Raw genomic sequence first — 20,503 nt, 5'->3', positions numbered from 1 at the left:
ACCCCAAGCCAAAACCTTTCCCAGTGCGTGGGCAGCGCTGGGTGCCGGTGATGCAGACACAGAAGGTGATGAGCTGGGTGCAGGTCCCCATGGGGGCAGTGGGGATCCCAGTGGGGCCATGGTGTGGCCACTGTGGGGCTGGAGGTGTGGGGCAGTCCCCCTAATGGACAGGGGGGTCTTGCAGGTGGCATCGCAGTTGGGTTTTGCAGAAATCTGAAGGGATGGGCACTGTGGAGTCCCCATCTCAGTGGGATTTTGGATAATGCCAATGCCTCAGCAACCCACAGAGCTTCTGCCCTGGCTTTGTACAAAGTCTCCTTTTCATCTTTTCTTTTTTTTTTCCTTTTTTTTTTTTTTTTTTTTTTTTTTTGTACACATAGATCTAATCTTCTAGAAAATGCCCTGAAGGTTTGAGCAATCTACCAGTTGCAGGAACCCATAAAGCTTTTTTTCTTTTTTTTTTTTTTCCATTGTGTAAGCATGACAAATCATTAATTTTTGATTGATTGCTTTGAATTATGGGTGCTCTGACATCCTTTCTGTAGCCGAACAGCTGTATAACAAATGAACATATCAGTGCTCACAAAAGATTGGAGATCTAACAGAAGCAATTACATTGTCAGCTCCTCCCTTCTGGCTTTTCCCAGGCAATGGAGGGAGGAAATTTTTTAACAGAAATTCCTCAAGTGGCTAACAATAATAAAAAAAAAAATAACTTTTTGTAATTCAATTAGATTTTTATCTCTTCATTTCCAGTGGATTTCAGAAGCATTCGGAAGCCGGGATGCCTTTCTGCTCCGTGTAACGCAGGGAATCCCTTTGAACAAAATTTCACACGAAGAATTAAAAAAATAAGAAAAAATTAAATTGTAATTTTCGGCTGCTACTCCTTTAAGATTTCAGAATTGCACCACTGCACTAAATGTGACCTCCATAACTTTTAAATTAAGAATTTATGCTGGCTTGAAATTTATGAAATATTTCAGCATGAAAGAAAGCCTTTTTCCCTCAGGAAAATTGAGCAATAAATCACAGCACTCTCGATTTACTGCCCTACAGCCAGCCAAAGATAGGATTTTTTTTTCCTTCCCCCCTTCGTTCTGAAAAAAAAAATGTAATCATATAAGACAGCTTAGCTGCTATCCTCCCACTCTCTAGAATTTTTAATTTCAGCTGTTTCTGCTTGGATTTATTTCCAATATTCCTGCTCGGCTTTTCAATTTCCTCAGTTATTAAATTTTAATTCAGTGCATTAGCATTTAAATTAAAAAAGGGTTTATTTTATCGAAATCGTTGGCTAGCCCCCATCCTGCTGCACATGAATTGCCTGTTTCTGCCATTTGCACAAAATGTGAAATGCAGCTAATATCTTTTAACTTATATTTGCACAAATTCAGAAATAAAATTTCTGGGTTTGGAATAATATTGTCTTTCCAAGGAAGCCTCTAATCAGAGAGCCGGGGAATGAAGGCAGGGAGGAGGCGGCTCCGTGCCCGTCCCCTTCCCGTGTGCGGGGACAGGACTGGGGCACCCATGGGGAGCAGCGTGGGCTGGGTCAGGTGTGTATGGGGCAGGGACTGTTGGGGCTCAGCTCCTCAAAAAGCTGAGCGAAGAGAAGGCTTGGAGGGAAGAGAGTGGAAGAGAGAGGCTTGGAGTTGTGCTTTGGGATGAGGAGGGATGGAATTGAGGAGGTTGGGTTGGCGTGGGTTGGGATGGCGCATGTTGGGATGACACCTGGTGTCCCCGCTGCCTGATCCAGTCTGGCGCAGCGATTGCAAGGCACTGTGTTTTCTTGGTGTGAATTTAGGCCGTCTGAGCTTGGATGCATTACATTTGGATATTTCCCTTCTGTAAGTTGAATGTTTTGGCCGTGTTTTCCTCTTGAAAAGGAAGATTTGTTGCTTTAAACTTCGGGGGGCTCTGGTAGAATGCAATAAAGTAATTGCACGAGCGATCTCCAGCAGTTGCTGCCAGTTGAGTGTTTTTGGAGACGGCGTCACAGGGAGGAGAATAATAAAATCACCTCCTTGGTGGAGCTGTGTCTGAAGTCCTGCCATGGTCTTCTGAAAACTGTGGGCTTTGGTGTAAGTCCATGGTACATTCTGCCAAAACTGAGCATTGAGGATTCGTGCAACTCGAGGTAGTTTTGGTGCGAGGTGCACCAGAAGAACTAGAGGGCAGAGTTGTGTTCTTAACCTAAACAGACTTTTTTTAATGTCTTCTGTCTCGCAGGCTGACGAAAGCAACAGCAGCGGGAGGAGGAGCTCTTCCAGCAGGTATGTAGCAGATTTCTCTACTTTGTGGGAACGTGGTGGGCAGGTTCAGCTTTGCTCAGCGGCATTCCCCACCTTGGTGATGGATGGCAAAGAGCGATTGCGCGAGGAGGATGAGTTGGGAGCTGCTGGATGGCGGTGACTGTACACCCAGGCTTAGATTTTGCTAGAGGTGGATGCGAGGGAGATAATTCTAGCCATGGGGACTGTGAGGAGATGTTCTTGTGCAGCACACACATCTGTCTGTGTCTCCTCACCCATGACCATGCCATGGTGCATAGACCATTGCCGAATGTGGCTCTTCCATGATTCATGTGCAGTGCAGCAAATTCCTCACCTGTTTTCCAAAGGTTTTGTGGTAAAGATAGGTGGAGATGTAGGAGCTGAGAGATGCAGGGCTTTAAGTGGTGACAACACTGAAGACGTACTAGGGGAGAGCATGTGGCATGACGAGAGGAGTGGGCTCTATCGGGGAATGGGAACGTGCACAAGAATCAGAGAATCGTTAAGATTGGAAAAGACCTCTAAGATCATTTAGCCCAGTGGCCAGCCCACTCCCACCATGCCACTGACCATGTCCTGAAGTGCCACATCTCCACGGTTCTTGAACACCTCCAGGAACGGTGACTCCACCACTCCCTGGGCAGCCTGTGCCAATGCCCGACCGCTCTTCCATAGAACAAATTTTTCCTAATACCCAGCCTGAACCTCCCCGGTGCAGCGTGAGGCCATCATCTCTCGTCCTGTCACTTGTTACCTGGGAGTAGAGCCCACCCCCAGCCTCACTACAGCCTCCTTCCAGGAGTTGTAGAGAATGATGAGGTCTCCCCTGAGCTCCTCTTCTCCACCCTGACCCATCCCAGCTCCCTCAGCCGCTCCCCATCACACTTGTGCCCCAGACCCCTCACAGCTCCATGCCCATCTCTGGACACGCTCCAGGGCCTCCATGTCTGCATTGCAGTGAGGGGCCCAGCACTGAGCACAGCATTGAGGTGCGGCCCCACCAGTGCCCGTACAGAGGGACGATCCCGTCCTGCTCCTGCTGGCTGCACTGCTGCTGACACAAGCCACAATGCCGTTGGCCTTCTTGGCCACCCGGGCACACTGCTGGCTCATGTTCTGCTTGCTGGCTGTCAGCTCACACCCACAGAGCCTTTTCCTCCACGCAGCTTGCCAGCCACTCTGCCCCTGCATTTCTTGAACTCATCCTGGCTGCGCTTGATCCCCTAGTTGGTGATGGGGAAGAAGATGATGGGAGTGTCAGGGAGGTGCCTACACAGTGTGGGGGGACCGTGGAGCACCCAAGGCACAGTTGTGGGTTACATCATTGTCAATAGGGGATGATAAGCAACAGAAAACCGCAGCCAGTTTGGCTGCCATGAAAAACATCTGCACGGTGCCAGGCTTCACCCCGACCTGATGTCTCCTACCTCTGCTGCCATTCGCCTGGCTTTGGGCACCTCTTGGGCACCCAGTGGATGGGGCTCCACGGGTAGATCTCAGCCGTGCGCAGCAGTACCAGCATCCATCTTATGCAAAAGAAAATTGGACGTTTTCCCAGTTTTGGGAAGCTCATCAGAGAGGACCAGCGGTGCTTGCTCTCAGGATGGCTTGAACAAAGCACCAGAAGGAAAACTGGGAATTGGCTAAGGAGCTTGGAAAGAAAATCCACTTCAGCCTCTACCTGGCTGAACAAACAATGGTCATAAAAAGCAAAGTAGCAAAATCTGTTCAAATGTAAAGGAAAGCTCTGCCAGTGGCTGAAGGTTGAAATTTGGTTTTGATGAAATCTGTGAGGCTGTTGGTGGCTGGCGATACAGGGTGGTTTTCTTCAAAGTTGTTGCTGCTTGAAACTGTCTCATTAATTGCAAGCTATAATGTAAGCTTTTAACTATTAATTTATATCAGTAAGAAGTGTAAGCAAAATAAGGTTGCCAGGGCAACTTTACCCTTTTTACGGTTGGTATTTTTTTACTAGCTGTGTACTAGCTCGATCTTATTGTGGTGACCATAGTATCGGGTCGCTCCTATTTTTATTTATTTATCACACGGAATTGATTTTATTCTGTTTCAAGTAAATGTTAAAAGCTCTGAAGGCGCCGGATTTTTCTGATCTTAACACCTCTGCAGCTCTGATCGGGCCTGGCTGCTGCCTTTGAAATAGCATTGGTTCAGCATGCAGCTGTTTTCAGCTGAGAATTGGTGGTGGCAGAAAGAACTCTCTGTTTCCTACCCTATTAACTGGTGTGTGGATCCTGTACCTCACTGTGTGCTTATTAATGGGATATTGTAAAAACCAAGGAGAATTATTAGGAGTGTAGAAAAAACGCTTCTTTTAAGGGAGTGAAAGGAGAGATGGCTGTTTGCCTTGGAGGAGATGACAACTAAGAGACAACATGACAAAGCTGTGTGTGTTATTGAACGCTCCGGAAAAGGTAGATCACAGACTTCCTTCTCCTTTTGCAAGAAAAAAGAGTCAGTCAACAAAATTAAAAGGTAGGAAATTAAAAGCCAGTAACAAGAAGGCTTTTTATTTTTCTCTGGTGTGATGGGCAACTGGAGCTGTGGGAGCATACTGCCAAGAGCTGAGCGCACAGAGGGGCTCAGAAGGAACCCAACTGGAAGATGTCATCTGCATGTTGCATGGGCTCTACTGGGGCAGGAACGTTTCCTGGGGATCAGATTTCCCACTGCTGTCTCTGGAGAGTTCCTGGAGCCTTCGAAGCCCCATCTGGGCGAGGTGGAGCAGGCTGGAGCCCCACGTGCCATCATGGAGGGCTGGTGAGAAGGCAGGCAGACCTTGGGGTAATTGCTGGGAATCTCCGTAACACCAGAGTGAAACAAACTACTTACCAGTAATTAATGTCAGCGTTCAGATGGTGGGCTCTGGATCTTGACAAGAAATAATTGAAAAACCAAATGTGCAATTATGTCTGACAAGCAGCGCGTGCTTTTCTTGGTCACCAGAGCCTTGTGTAGTCATGTGTTAGACACGTTTTATATAATTATTACTGTTTATATGGTGGGTGTCAGAGGAAGGAAGAATTTTAGTTTCACGTCCTCTGTTGGCTATTTATTTTAAAGTCATTAGATTTGTTTTCAGACTTAACTACACTTAATGTGTGAGACTCCTGCTGAATAAATCAGACCCTGATATTGGAATTGCATCTGTTTGCGGAGGGAATGAAGCCAACTGGAAGCTCAGCCCCCGTCTGCACAAGGGCTGTCACCAGCCGGGGAGCCCGCTTGCAGCACAGATGAAGCTGTGCTACAGCCTGCTCCATGCCCAAAGCGGAGGTAAACCCCAGACCTGCTGGGGTTGTGAGCTGGCTGTGAGGGCACGGATGGGTCTCGTCTTTACTGTGCTGTTGTAGGGGTTGCAGAAGAGTGGGAGCCTTCTTGGAGGTGAAGCTTCCAGCAGGCCCTCTAGGCTGGGACATGGACATCTCCCAGCTCTCCTACAGTGAAGTTTACACCGATGTGCCAGAGCAGGCTGCGGTGCTCAGGCCGTCTGGCAGTTTTGGTCTCTAGCAAGATGATGTCAGGAGGGGCTGTGTGTTTCTGGAGGCCAAGGTAGCTGGAAAAATGATGTACGCTGCTTTGTCTGTCGTACCTAGATTTCAGTAGTTCTTTCATTCATGATACCTCTTCAAAAAAAAGATCTAATTTCAATCAGATGAGTGAAAAAAAGTAAGTAGCAGATTCGAGCTGGAGGAGAACGTACCAAGAAATGGTTGCATGTACTTTGCTCCTTCTCAGTTGCTCATTCGCCCTAAGGTGGCATCTTTCCTCCTTCCCTTTGCTTGTTCTGCACTTTGCAGACACATCATCCTTAGCAGCTCTTTTACCTTCAGCCTCTGGAAAAGGGATGTGCGTGTTTCTGAGAAGGAAAGCTGTTTAAACTGTTTCCCTTTTATTTAAAAGACCACCTGTGAGATTTTCAGTCCCAGAGCATGAGGAGCTTAAGACATCCTGCATTAGAAAGGAGAAAAATACTAATAATTAGGCAAGGTATTTAATAAGCTTTGGTGCTCTCTGAAGGATTCTCACCAGCCATCTTCAGGAAGGAGCAAACAGAGCAACAAACAAAGCAACCAGCTGATAAACGAGAAGTGATCAGTTCAATTCTGTGCTGAGATTTGGACAAAACCTGTGAAAAACCCATGAATGTTTCCTTGAAACCCAAAAGAAGGTCGAAGTGCCATAGATGTACGTGTGAAAGAAGAGGCAGCACACAGATGCATCCCAGCTCCTGTGGGACCGACGTATTTTCTGCATAAGCCATGCCAATTTGCCAAACGTCAGAGCCCAGGAGAGCTTCTGATGACGTGAGGCGGAGCAGCGCTTCCTTCTGGAGCTGTGAAGCACTGAGCCGTGGTAGCAGTGATGCCTTCAGCAAAGTGGGGTTACCAGGACTTGGTTTTCCTTCACCCATCCGCTCTCCTGGGCAGCTCGGGGCTGTCCTGGTGTGGCCTACAGTCTCCTGTCCTATTGACTCTAAGCACACTCTCATCTCCAGCAGCGGGACATTCTCCACCTTGACCGTACTGTTCCCCAGCTGAGGAGTTTTCTGGGTCCTGGGGTCCTGTCTGCTGTGCTCTCCCATCTGCTCGTTGTATCCCATTTGTCTCATGGCTATGCTATTGCTGCCTGTAGCTTCGTGTCTGGCTTTGGCCGTGCTGGGACCTCTGGGGGTCTGCAGGCAGTTGTCACTGCCTCAGTCATTTCTTAGGCGAGCAACGTAGAGCTCTTACACTGATATAAATAAATGCTTCATCTGTTCTCTTTGTTTTTCCCTGAATTTCTTTGTCTCTGTTGACATTACCCTGCTTGAAAATTTAAAGACACTGGCAGCTATTCTATTATCATCTTAAATTTAGTTTTTAACCTGCATCGTTTGCGTGTCACACTTTTTATCAGACTGAATTCTTTTGCTTTTGGCGAGCACTGAGCATTTGTTTTTTGTCGGATAAGCCATTTTTTTTTTTAAATTTGGTTAGACTTTCCTCTTCAAACCATCCTCATGATACTCCTAATAAGGACTTAAGGGAATTTGTTTTGCTAATAACTGAGGAATTCTTTGTGACTCTTCACTGTTGTCTTGGTTTGTTTTAATGTTTATTTTCTCGTGGAGAGGCAGCCTGATTTGGTCCCGTCGTTTACCTGTTCTGAAGGATTCGGAGCTATTGAGAATCCCTTGAGGAATGAACACACAATTAAATTCCTCTTACAGTTACTGAAGCAGTTTGTTGTCAGGAAAGGCTGTGTGTTTTAGAAGACTGTGATAGTTGGAAAAATTAAGTATGCTGCTTTGTTTGTTTGTTTTCCCCAAATTCTAGCAGTTGCTTCATTCATGGCATTACCTCTTCAAAAATGTTTTGGTTTAGTCATGTCTTGAGACCTACAGCACTGAAAAGCTGTTGATACAGCATGCTGAGAACTCTCTGAGCAGATGAACACTTGTGTTCCTGGTCAAAATTTTAATTTTTTTTTTATTTTTATTTTTTATTTTTATTTTTATTATTTTTTTTTTGCATAGGAGGATTACTGCTAAATGCAGGCAGTCAGTTAAATTATGGTGAGGGCTGGCATTAGGATCACTATGTAAAGTTCAGGCTGTGCTGGTGCAGCACGTCCAGTTAGAAGTCACAGAGTCAGAGTTGTTTGTGCTGGAAGGGACCCTTAAAGGTCGTGTAGTCCAACTCCCTGCAATGAACAGGGACACCCACATCAGGTGCTCAGAGCCCCATCCTGACTGACCTTGGGTGTCTCTTCAGTTGCTTTTTTCATGAGATTTTGCTGTTAGATGGGCCTTGGTCTTCATGCCCCTCACACCACACCTTGTGTTGTGTTAGTCACTTCTATGGTTTTCAGAGTTGTTGCCTCTCTTTTTAAGAGCTGGCTGCCCTTGGAAGCAGGTAGTCATCCTACCTGATGTATCTTTCTCAATCCTTCTAAATTTATGAACTCCATAATAATAGTGGTATTTATTGAGCAACTTCTTTCCAAGGTGACCTAAGTCATAGAATCATTAAGGTTGGATAAGACCTCTAAGATCATCTAGCCCAATGGCCATCCCTACTGTGCCCACTGACCATGTCCCTCAGTGCCACATCTCCATGTTTCTTGAGCATCTCCAGGTATGGTGACTCCACCACTTCCCTGGGCAGCCCATGCTAATGCTTGAGCACTCTTTTGTAGAATAAATTTTTCCTAATATCCAACCTGAACCTCCCCTGCCGCAACTTAAGGCTATTGCCTCTCATCCTATCACTAGTTACCTGGGAGAAGAGGCAGTTACTGTTACAATTCTACCTGGAGAAAGATGTTGTATCACATTTTGATTTCAGTTTGGTTTTTGGAGGGGAAAAGCAGAAACTTCCATGCTTTTCCTGCCTTAGAAATTATCTCTGCATGTCCAAATGGTGTGATGTGAAATCCAATTGCTCAGTTTGGAGCATGGGCCTCACAGCCTCTGAGAGCTGTGCATTCATCCTGGTCAGCCTCAGCTTATGTTGGTTAGCTTGTAACTGGTGAATGCACACAAGAGAGCAGTCTCTGACAAATTGGGGGGGAGACCACCAGCATTGTGCAGAAAACAGAATAACTGAAATCTGATTGGGGAGCAGAAGTGACCATGGGCTCCCTGTGCCACTGCGTGACCAGAGGCTTGGGTTTTGCATGTGCACCAGCGGGTGATTCCATCGTGTGTGTTGCTTTGTCTCATTGTGATGTTTGTGCTTTAACATGTGTGTGGGTTCCCAGACATTAGTGGAAAGAGCCAGAAAATGAAAGGCATGTTTTTGACTCAAGAGACACAGCAGAAGACGTGGTTTGCTGCTGTGGAGGGGATATTCCCAGTAAAAGGATCTCTTTTCCAGTGACCTGGTAGCCTTGTATGATGCCATCACTGTCTGGGTGGATGGGGGGAGAGTAGTAGATGTCGTCTGCCTTGATTTCAGCAAGGCATTTGACACTGTCTCCTACAACATCCTTATAACAAAGCTGAGGAAGTGCGGAATAGATGAGTGGACAGTGAGGTGGGTTGAGAACTGGCTGACTGGCAGAGCTCAGAGGGTTGTGATTGGCAGTTGAAAGTCCAGTTGGAGACCTGTATTTAGCAGTGTTCTGCAGGGGTTGATGCTTGCTCCAATCTTGTTCAGCATCTTCATCAATGACCTTGATGAGGTGATAGTGTCCACCCTCATCAAGTTTGCTGATGGTATGAAGCTGGGAGGAATGGCTGACGCACCTGAAGACTGTGCTGCCATTCAGCAAGACCTGGACAGGCTGGAGAGTTGGGCAGAAAGCAACCAGATGAGGTTTAACAAGAGCAAGTGTAGAGTCGTGCACCTGGGGAGGAATAACCGTATGAACCAGGACAGGTTGGGGGATGAGCTGCTGGAGAGGAGCTCTGCAGAGAGGGACCTGGGGGTCCTGGTGGATGACAGGTTGGCCATGAGCCAGCAGTGTGCCCTGGTGGCCAAGAAGGCCAATGGCATCCTGGGGTGCATTAAAAGGAGCGTGGCCAGCAGGTCAAGGGAGGTGATCCTCCCCCTCTACTCTGCCCTGGTCAGGCCTCACCTGGAGTATTGTGTCCAGTTCTGGGCTCCTCAGTACAAAAAAGACAGGGATCTCCTGGAGAGAGTCCAGCAGAGGGCCACAAAGATGATAAAGGGCCTGGAGCATCTCCTTTATGAGGAAAGGCTGAGCGACCTGGGTCTGGTCAGCCTTGAGAAAGGAGGACTTGGAGGGGATCTGATTAATGTTTATAAATATCTTAAGTGTTGGAGGCAAAGGGACAAGGCCAGACTCTTTTCAGTGGTGCGTGGCAATAGGACAAAGGGAAATGGCCACAAACTGAGGGGTAGGAAGTTCCACACAAGTGTGTGTAAGAACTTCCTCACAGTGAGGTGACGGAGCACTGGGACGGGCTGCCCAGAGAGGTTGTGGAGTTTCCTTCTCTGGAGATGTTCAAGACCTGTCTGGATGCCTACCAGTGCAACCTGGTCTAGGGAGCCTGCTTTGGCGGGGGGGTTGGACTTGATAATCTCTAGAGGTCCCTTCCAGCCCCTACAATTCTGTGATTCTGTGAGTGTGGCTCAGCGACCAGAGGCTGTGATCCACGCTGGATGTACCGTCCTTGATTTGGAAGCTGCTGATATGTAGGAGGCACCCAGCAATGAGGCTGTTCCTCCAGAACCACACATGGAAACCGAGACAGCCTCCATGTAAAAGAGGCGCTGGGTCAAGCTGCAGCGGTGGGTTTGGTGGAGGAATGGCCAGGAGCTGTGCCTCAGGGCGCCGGCTGGGCAAGTAGGGTGGGCTCTGGCATTCAGATCTGTGAGAGAACATGCAGAGCTGAAGCAGGAGGCATGGATGAGAAGCCAAGTGTCCCGCTGTAACTATGAGAGGAACAACTCCCGCCTGTTCTCTCATTTAACTCTAAAGTTGGATGGCTTTTTGCCCAGTAGTATCTGTGGAAGAGATGGCCCTGATGGAGGACAGCGCCTGGTCCCTGCTTTCTGACCTGCTTCTCTCCTCTGCTCCCCGTGTGAGGCATGGTGCCCATGCAGCTGGGCAGCAAACGAGAACTGAGGAGGGGTAGGAAGGCCGCCACGAGCCATTCATCCATCAAGCAGATTTTCCATTTACATCTTTCTTTTTTAATTTCTGCTTTCATCATTTCCAAACAGTTCATTTTCATCTGTTCTATCCATTCCACTTCCCTTAATTCCAGTCATGGCTCTTCGAAGACCATGGCAGACATCTGTAAATTGAGCCCCATTTTTTCAACCCTCTGTTTTTGCTTCCTTTCCTTTTGGGCAGCTGAGGCCTTTCCATCTGGCATGACATGAGCCAGCTGCCTGTTGGTTTTGAGAAGGCAAGTTGTAGTGTCCCACTGGTGACATTGTCCTGGTGGGCCCTGCAGAGCGTGGTCCTACAAGTGTGCACTGCATGATCCTAATGACTGTGCTCGTCTGAACCTGTTTGGTCCTGCACACCGGAAGAGCAAAACCAAGGACAGTGCAAGAGTGTGTTTTAGTAGTGTAAAAGGGGACACAGCATGCTTGGCCATGGAGGATTTAGGTGTCACCATCATTGCTATCAGGGCATTAGTGATGTGTCTGTGCTTCTTCCAGCTTGAACGGAGCCCAGAAGAAATTGTGGATGCTCCATGTTTGCTGCTGGGGAGGAAGAGCTTTGTTTGTAGGTGTTGATTCAGAGTATGTCCTCCTCCACATTTGTTTCCTTTTCCTCTCCTTTGGAGGAGAAAATACACAGGAGCTGACGTTGAAGACTGATTCTCCGTTGATCTCACTTTGCTCCTCCCCCAAAAGCTCAGCAGGATGTGTGCTATAAAAATAGCCTCATTAGAAGCCATCTGAGTACATACGCAATCACAGATCACTCAGAAGGGAGCACTGAGCATGCATGTTGCTGTTGCTGTCTTCAGAGAATTACATGACAAATTATTCCTAGCTGGAAGAAATGTCCTTTTGTAATTGGTTTTTTTTCTCATTCTTTCATAAGGGAGGAGTGTGTGTTTTTTAAGTAGCTTTTAGTCACTTTCATTATTTATGAGAATGCTACTTCAGATCAGAAAAAGCAAACTGCAAATGCGAGTCTCTTCTGGCTGCAGCAGCTGACGGGTCCCATTTGCTTTCAGTCATTGCCGGTTCCACTTATCACAGCCAGAAAGAAATACTCTTCAGAGATAAAAACAGCGCCGTGTTGCAGCGCATTGGTGTGCACCTCTTTCCCCTCCGTTCCTTCTTCGGCAGAAGACTGTCTGGCAGGGGAGCCGCTGGTTTCATCGACAGAGATACAGTGCAGAGGAGACTTGCCAGCAGCCACCCATTTCCTTGGTCCTCCCCTCTGGAAGAGCATTGTAGTCTATTCTGGATGCCTTGCATGGTCATCTGTCCGTATTTCGTTGTTGCATCATCTGCCTGACTAAAGCTTCAGGCCTTTAGGAGCTCTTGCAGCTGCACCGAAATGGGTCTAGGAAGATGTACCTACCCATACCTGTCCAGCTTCCCATGCTGACTCTTCATCAAACCTCCTTAAATCTCTTCTGCCTTCACATCCTTGTATTTGACATGAAAGTGGCCGTATCGTCATCGGAAGATGAAAGTCTGATGATCAAAGCAGGCGGCAGCGTTGAAATGAGCATTGTGAGATGGTGGAGCTGGTAACACAGTAATTGGCTATGTGACCTACTTAGGCAGAGGAGTGACACATACAAGTACAATGTTTGTTTGTCTCTTTATGTTTAAAAATCTATAGGGCTTGTTCTGGAAAGTGAAACAGTAACTCACAGGTAGGAGCAACCAAGCTTGCCATTGAGTGATGGTGTGAGCAGCTTCTGCCTCCTCTCCTCAACAAGAAAAAGCTTCTTGGATCCCTAAGACATCGTGCCATGTTAAATGCAGGTTGCACTTGCAGAGGTAATTGCACCCAACCCCTGTGGCCTGGAAGGTCGCAGTTGAACATTGTAGAGTTGCATTGTTTCACCCTCAAGAAGGAATGATATGAACCTGGGGGCTGTGTTCCAAACCATCACAAGGGATGAGGTGCAAGTCCCCAGGACTGGGATCTTATCCTTCTCCCTTAGCTCCTGTGCCTTGCAGTCTCCACCAACGGGAGGCTCTGATCCTGCCACTGGTACCTGTGTTAGTCAGCAGTGCCCTTCGAGGATTTGGAAGATGGGGCTGATGTTGGTATTGGCACACTGTGAGCTCTGTCCTCATGTCACTGTGCTTGGAGTCATGGTCACATTATGGATTGTGTTGAAAAGTACTTCTACTGCCGGGACGTAATGTTAATTCTTGACTTAACTGAAGCCCAGGCAGCATTTTCTGTGTTACTGTGGCTCTCAAGGAGATTTTCTGGAGAAGTATGTTCTAGACATGCTGCTGCTTTATCTCTAACTGGAGTCCCTCTGAGTGCTTAGAATAAGGAGAGGCGAAAATCAGCATAGCACACAGCTAGTGCAGCATCACAGGCTTGCAAACGATCTAACATGCTAGGACCAAAGAAATGGTGGAGAAATGGTAGCTTACTGGATCACATATCTTGGGCTCCTCACAGACCTGCAGTATTCCCCTGTCCATCCTATCAGAAGCTTTCCAGTGTCGTAATTTCACTTTCTCTACAAGCTTGCTGTGATCTGTTGGTACCGTTTTCCCCAGCTGTACCAGGAAGCTTTAAATTCAGCCATCCCACATGGTTTGTTCCTTCAGCACTGCTCTCCTCTGGGCTCTGGAGATTATTCAGTTCTGAATGGCATCGCATCAGCAAATTGGTAGCTGAGCTTCAGACCGAGGAGCCTGGCCTGATCCTAGTTTTGCTGTAGGCACTGACTGGATTTCATGTGCAGCCAGATGAAGGGTCCTCCACAGGTGATGCTCTGTTTGCTGGGAATGCCATCTTCCACCATTGGTGCCCTCCTCATCTCTCTCCAAGGCTGTGTGGGCCCCAGTGGAGGCACTGCGTGAGCCTTGTAAGAGTCCAACCAGTGGTTTCAGTGCTCTGCTGTTGGGTGTAGGATGGTTGGATGAAGTAGGACCACAGACATGCTGTGCTGTTAGGGAGAATTTCTTGGCACTGATAGCAAGTCACCCAATTGCCCAAGTCAAGATGTTGTAGCCGTCAGACAAGTTCTCTGCTGTCTGTCCACCAGTCCTTCAGAGGCTGTAAGAAGAGATGAAGGTACTGTCCATGTGTACATGTGAGAGTACCAGAGAAAAGAGGACTGGGACTGTGTTGCCCCTCAGTTATATGAAGGTATTTTGCAAAACCATGGTGTTCCTCTGAATGTTCAGCTGGAGCAGGTCTGCAGCTGAAGCTCTTCCTTCTTCATCAAAACAGCAATGGTCAAACACTGGCGCCTCTTACAGTTAGCACTGATCATTTATTCCCTTTTCACCTCAGCCCTTGGGTGCTTTCCCTGGGACATGAGCAGGATGTGGCTCTGCACAGATCTCCCTGCCGGGTTCCAGGTGATGCTGGGGTGCTCAGTGGAGAGCGCTGGGGCTGTAGGGTTGCTTCCCTCGCACCTGGGTACATCTGTCATCTCTCCTAGAAAGCATCAGAAGACACAAAGGATCACAATTGTGAAAATCCAGTGGTGCTGTGGTTTTTTCATTTTGTTTTTGAGAAGATCTACAGACTCCTTTCTGGGTTTCTGTGCTATGAAATCCTGCAGAAGACAGTTGCAAAAAACATTTGGGGGGTGATGTCCTCTCTACATTGAGTATCTGCTCAGGCTTCTAATTTGTGGGGCAGTGTCAGAGCAATGGTATTGCTTTTAGTTAATACTTGCAGATTTAGGTCCCAGCTAGGAGCTGCCAGCCCAGCTGGGAAGTTAACTTTCTTGGCAGAGATGGATATAGAAAGTCAGCATGTGTGAAGAGCAGAGTTTCTGAGAACCCATCAGTCTGATCCTGCAGCTTCATGCCACCAAGCTGGGCTGAGGCATTCAGCCCAGTGCAGGGATGGATGGAGCACCCAGCGCCAGGACTGGCCAGGTGCAGGTGCTCTGGGTTTGAAGGCTTTGAGAGATCTGTTCTGCCTGAGCACATCCTTTGGAAAATGGTTGTTCTGGTGGACCACCACCAGTGCTAATACTTTATAGTGCCTCATTTCAATTGGTTCCAGCCTCCAGCGATGAGCTCTCACTCTTCTCTGCCAAATTAAGGAAAGACAGCATTTTCTCCCCATGAAGATGATAATATGCTGCAATCAAATAATCTCTCAGCCTTCCTTTTGGCATGAGAAGCAGCTTCAAGTTCTTTGGTCTCATAAAGTCACAAAGTATTTTTTCCTACTCTTGGACCATTTCAGTGCCTCTTATTTGAACTCTCTCCAGCTTTGCTAGTCACTTTAAAAACGATGCTCTCAGCCTGTCTGCAGCGCACTGGGGGAGGCTTCATGGCTTTGTATAGAGAGAAAATGACCTCCTTATGCAATCTCACTGCTCTCATGCACATTTATCCCAAAATTTCACTACTCCTTTGGCCAGAGCGTGGCCCTGTGGCTGCAGAGCGATATGGTGGGTCAGCGATGAGCACTGTGGCTGATGCCCCATGGGGCACGCCGTTCTTGTACGCATTGGACCACACTGCAGCTGTTCAGAGTGACTGGGATCACTGGTTTTGGTGTCCCTTTCACAGTCTTACTCTCTGACTCCACCTCTCTGTGGGTCAACAGTACATTTTAGCAGCAGTGATGTTAGATTTAACTCCAGAGCATGAATAAATCTGCCCTAAATCAACCACTTTGGAAACCCTATGGAAATACCTCTGCTCAGGAGCAATGGATATTGAGGGCAGCATTTTATCTTATAGCACATGGCCCATTTCTCTCTCCGGGCAGTGTACTGATTTATTTTATACTGGATGTGATGTGATGCAAAGCCAGGCATCGTCAGAAGATCTCTGATACTGCTAGCAATCTTCCGATCTGCTCAGAAAGCTGTATGCATGGCCTCACTGCTGCCTGTGTAGGCTCTTACTTCCACGTCTCTTGGGTCCTGCACTGATTTTTGTGTTGCACTGTCCAGGATTGGCCAGTACAGGTTGTTGTGCCATCAAACTGAGCCATTTTGCCTTTGTTTTAGGCACAAAGCCAGCTTTTACTGACCGCATTTCTTCTTAACAGTGAGAACTGTATTGCTTTGGTTCTGGTCTTCCTTCCCTGCCCCCCAAGGAAAAGATGTTTCTCCCCAGGACCTACAGCTTTTTCTGCCTTCATCAGTGTTTTGCATTTCTCACCTTCGCTGTCTGATTGATTTACAATTGATCCTACCCCTCTGTACTCACTCCTGGCTGCTGCCTTTGCCTCATCTTTGGAGCGGGCGCTGAGCCGCGTTGCTGTCTGCTGAGATTGATGGACCTTTTTGGACATCCAATAATATTACCATAAAGAACTTCCAATTTTCAACCACATTTTCTCTGTCTTAATTCATCTTTCTCACTTGTAAAAGCCCGGGATGATTTTGGGAGTATGGAAGGAAGCATGTGTGAAGAGGATGGGAATGATTGCGAAGGCAGGTCAAGGCTAATTCGCTCTGTTTAGGGGCTATTAATTGCACATTTCATTCCATAATGAGAATGAAGGGATGAATAATAAAATATCTGGCGATACGATGTGATTGACCCATTCTGAGATAGCAGCTACATGTCCGCGTAGGAGGTTGTGCAGTAATTATTGCAGAAGATTGTTCTCTTCCTTCATCTGCTCCTCTCATCTCAGCCTCCCAGGCTTACCCGCTCAGCGCCTTCTCCTCCACTTGCAGCGTTTGGATTTGTCTTCCAGCTCCGCAACTGGAATCTGAAAGCATTGCAGGAGTTGGTTTTCTGTCGTGTTAATTTGAGCTTTGTTCTGACTTCCTGTGATGTTCCAAGCAGCGTGATTTTCCTTCTTTTTCATTATTGCATGGTCTAATAACTCTCATCCCTAAGTTCAGCCTGTTTCTTGCTTAATTTTGTCTACTGTTTCTGCTTATAACTTTTCCAAACACGGTCAGCTGTTCTGATTGTTTGACTCTAGGTAATGTCACAGACTCTTTAAAATCTCAGATTCTGTATAGTCTGAGCTATTGTTACAAATTTAGTTCTTCTGATTTTGTAAGGACTGAACTAGCAATTATTTTATTTCTTGTGTTGCATGTTGGAATTTATTAATAACCAGTCCTGAAAACAGGGAGCCCATAATAAATGGCAGGATGGTGCATTTGGAAACGGAGCTACACCTGATCCTTGTCTATTGTACTTAAAATCCATCTGTCTTTTGCCACCACAGCACTTTTCTTAGTAAATTAAATCTGTCGATGTTGTCCCGCAGCTTTGGGGTGTCTTGGTGTCTGCCTTCTCTTATGGGGAGTGAGGAGTTTATTTATGTACTTTGTTTGCATTCTTTTCTCCCATGAGTTTCCTGTTTTCTGTTTCCAAGATGAAAACACATACTGTTTCCTTCATCTACTCCTAAAGAATGGACCCTTCCTGTCCTCACCCATCTTTCCTGGCCCATACTCTTCCTCTGCCATCTTTGATACTTGCATCTGCCCATAACGTAGTCTCCCTAGAAGTCGTTATCATAGCGCATGCATATCATCCTCTTCAGTCATCACTGCATGTTAAATACAGCCATATGAGAACCATAGGATGAGGGGCAGGTTGCTTTAAAGGGCTAAAAGAGAGTCTGCAAGAGCAGATTAACCCATGGAGGAATGGACAAAGGCAGAGATAGCTCCAGGCTAAGAATGTTGAGGACATGCGGTATTTCCTCCGCATGAGTGGGCTACTCTTGGCACAACATTGGAAGCTGGAACTGCTGGCGTTGTGGTCCTGGACCTGCTAGCTCAAGTTCTGTGCTCCTGTTCAGTGATTCAGGCTGTTTTCAACTGCAACTGTTGTTTGTGATGTTCAAGGTTATTTTCATTATTGGCAGATGGTTTTATTACTTTTGTCTGGTTAAATTTTTATTACTTACTCCATATGACAGACACTCGTTTTAAAGAAATTGCATTAAGCAAAAGTACCTTTGATTAAGTTCTAGTCATTAAAAGTGAGTGCTTGAACGTTAGAATTCATTTTTTTCTCCTGTTTTCCCCCTGTTCAGGGAGTGTTTGAAGAGGAGCCCGCGGAGCCCAAAAGCGGAGGGCTCCGATTCGGTGACATCTCAGTCCTCACCCAGTGAAGAGGCTGGAATGATGACTGAGGTGAAGGTGAAAACAGAGGTACCAGATGACTACATCGAAGAGGTGATCTGGCAGGATGACACCAAAGATTCCAAGAAGAACATAAAAGATGGGCCGGGAGACGTGCCAGCGGAGATCTGCGTGGTGATCGGTGGGGTCCGCAACCAACAGACGCTCGGTAAGCTGCGGGTCAGTGCGTCCCAGCGCTCGGTGCCCTGAGTCCGTGGTGTGGGGACAGGAACGATGCTCTGCAGAGCTGCTCCTGGAGGCTTGGCTCTGCTGGATGGACTGGAGCCGAGGGGCACTGCAGTTCTTGGCTCAGGATGGTTGACTTTATTTAAACTATTGTTTTCTGTTTATATCGGATCACTACTAAGGACTCGACCAAGATAAGGGGTCACTATGAGAGAAGGATTATCATGTCTTTTCATGTGTTAAATCAGTTGTCCATCAGTCGTACAAAATTCATGGTGAAGTCAGGGCTGGTGCTAGCTGTGTTGGTCATAGATGAGGAGGAAAGCAGGAGAGAAAGTTGGAATGTTTTGAGGAAAGTTGCTTTGAGGCAACAAATGCTTCCTGCAAATAATTCAATTTAGATTAAAAGCAATTTTTACAGATTGCTGTTTATTTGTTTGCTTCTCAAGTAACCTTCTGGGAATGATTTCACCTTTTAGCTGGCTGCGGTGTGCCACTTCCAAAACAGTAAAACAGTACTTCCTATCCCCACCCCACCTACGGCTGTGATGAGAAGAATCCTTTTCTTCTTCCTGTGAACATCAGACTCCTGTCCTACCACACCAGGGAAGGGGCTTTTTGTGGGGTCCTGGAAGAGGCTCTGCTCTTGCTGAAAGGTTTCCTCTGCTTGCTGTGACATGGAGCAGGTCCCAAACACTTGAGAGCGGAGGCGGTCGCTGACATAAAGAAGAGAGGGGTTGGACCAGGTTTCCGTCGAGGGACTAGGGAGGAAGCTAATTTGTGCTGCCTGGTGTTGCTGTTGAGGTTGGTTTGTCTTGCAGGGGGAGGGAAAAGAGGCATTGGTGGTAGATTTTCTCCTGGATTTTGCTTGATCACTGTTCTCACTGTTGGAAAGAAACCCTGGAGGGTGTCATCAGCTGGGGAATGTCTTGTGAGAATCCTTGTCCTTCTTGTCTTCCCTTTGCCAGCAGGACAGCTGCTAAGAATGGAAGAGTGGGAGGTCACTGCTGGTTATGGGGGATCAACCTTTAGGGAAAGCCTAACAAGTCTGTAACTGGCTTCAACTTAAAAGTCTTCTAATGTGGAGGGAATACTCTGTATTTTCAGATCTTTTTGTGCCCTCACAGCTCTTGAGAAGCTGGAGCCTGATGGGCAACCCTGAAGCACAGGAGTGTCCCCAGCGCCCCAGGCCACTGAGCAGAGGCATCAGAACTTCTCTCCCAGCTGCAGGGAGCTGGGTGTCTGTCACACCTCGTCCCCACGCTGCTGGCTGGGCTGTGCAGATGGTGTCCTCAGAGGATGTGGTTTCCAGATGAGGTTGTCCGAAGCAGGGAATGGGTTTTTGCTGTTGGCTTGTGTGGATTCACACCAACACATCAGCCTGTCACCCTGACAGACGGGGATGGGGATGGGCTGGGGTGAGGGGACATGATTTCCCTCCCCATGGAGAGAGTGACAGGGGGTTATTTACTGGTTAGCAAGTGGTAGTTGAAAGCCCTGGAAAGTAAACTGGAGAACTACTCTCTGGAAGTACTTCTTGAAATGAAGTGTGCATCGTATTTGTTATTTTATTGCCTCACGCTGGGCTTCTTTAAAAGCAACTTGGTCCTGAGGCAATTGGCAGTCAGCAGCCGATCCCTTTGTGCAAAGAGCCTTGTAAGTGCCCCCATTCATCCAGCCCTCCGCATAATTCTCGTCTGTTGGGGAGGTGGCTCTGAATAACTTTTCTGTTTGGCCACCAAATACTGTGCTCTGTGTGGACCGACCCTGGTGCCCAGATATCAGTTCCTTGTGGTTTCTTAGAGCTGGCTCCCACTCAACTCTTCTGGTCCCTTCCGTCCCCCCACAGAAACCGCAGACAGGCACTATTTCCATGGCCACAGACATCTGTGGAGCTCGCAGGAGAAACGTCCCATGCCCGCTGCTTTGCTGGTGATTTTGGCTGCTGCTCACAGGCAGCCCAAGATCACAGAGAGCTGACAGTGCTCTCAGTGCAGTGACATCCCACTGCCGAGCAGAGGCTCCGCGCGCTCCCTGTTCCTTCCAGGAGATATTCTCCTGCAGCCATTGTTGTGACGTGATCTGGTAGTCCTGGTTCTAAATCACTTCAGCTGTGCAGGAGGGCAAGGCTTTGGTAGAGTTGTCTACCCTTTCATCGGGGAAGCTGGGAGTTGAGGTGTCGAAAATGGTTATTTGTTGTAGAAATTCATGGCGTGGGATGAAGCAGAGAGTCAGAGCCCCTCTGTCCCTTGGAAGAGCCCCCCAGCCATCTCCTCGTGGTGCCATGGGGACAGGCAGCTGCAGGGCCACTGAGCAGAAGTGGCTCTGG

General features: G+C 47.5%; 1 protein-coding gene across 18 annotated transcripts in view; it reads left to right on the top strand.

Annotated features, from left to right (window-relative positions):
• ZNF618 (zinc finger protein 618) overlaps positions 1–20,503 on the top strand; it is a 156,942-nt gene that overhangs the window by 74,570 nt on the left and 61,869 nt on the right. For all 18 annotated transcript variants that reach the window (XM_021414115.1, XM_021414105.1, XM_021414108.1 and 15 more), the window contains exons 2-3: positions 2,233–2,276; positions 17,901–18,157. In XM_021414115.1, the coding sequence (XP_021269790.1) occupies positions 2,233–2,276; positions 17,901–18,157 (301 nt within the window). The remainder of the gene's footprint in view (positions 1–2,232; positions 2,277–17,900; positions 18,158–20,503) is intronic.

This window comes from Numida meleagris, chromosome 16 (genome assembly GCF_002078875.1).
Source record: "Numida meleagris isolate 19003 breed g44 Domestic line chromosome 16, NumMel1.0, whole genome shotgun sequence".
NCBI classification, from domain to species: Eukaryota; Metazoa; Chordata; class Aves; order Galliformes; family Numididae; genus Numida; species Numida meleagris.
This window is presented reverse-complemented; position numbering and strand designations above follow the sequence as displayed.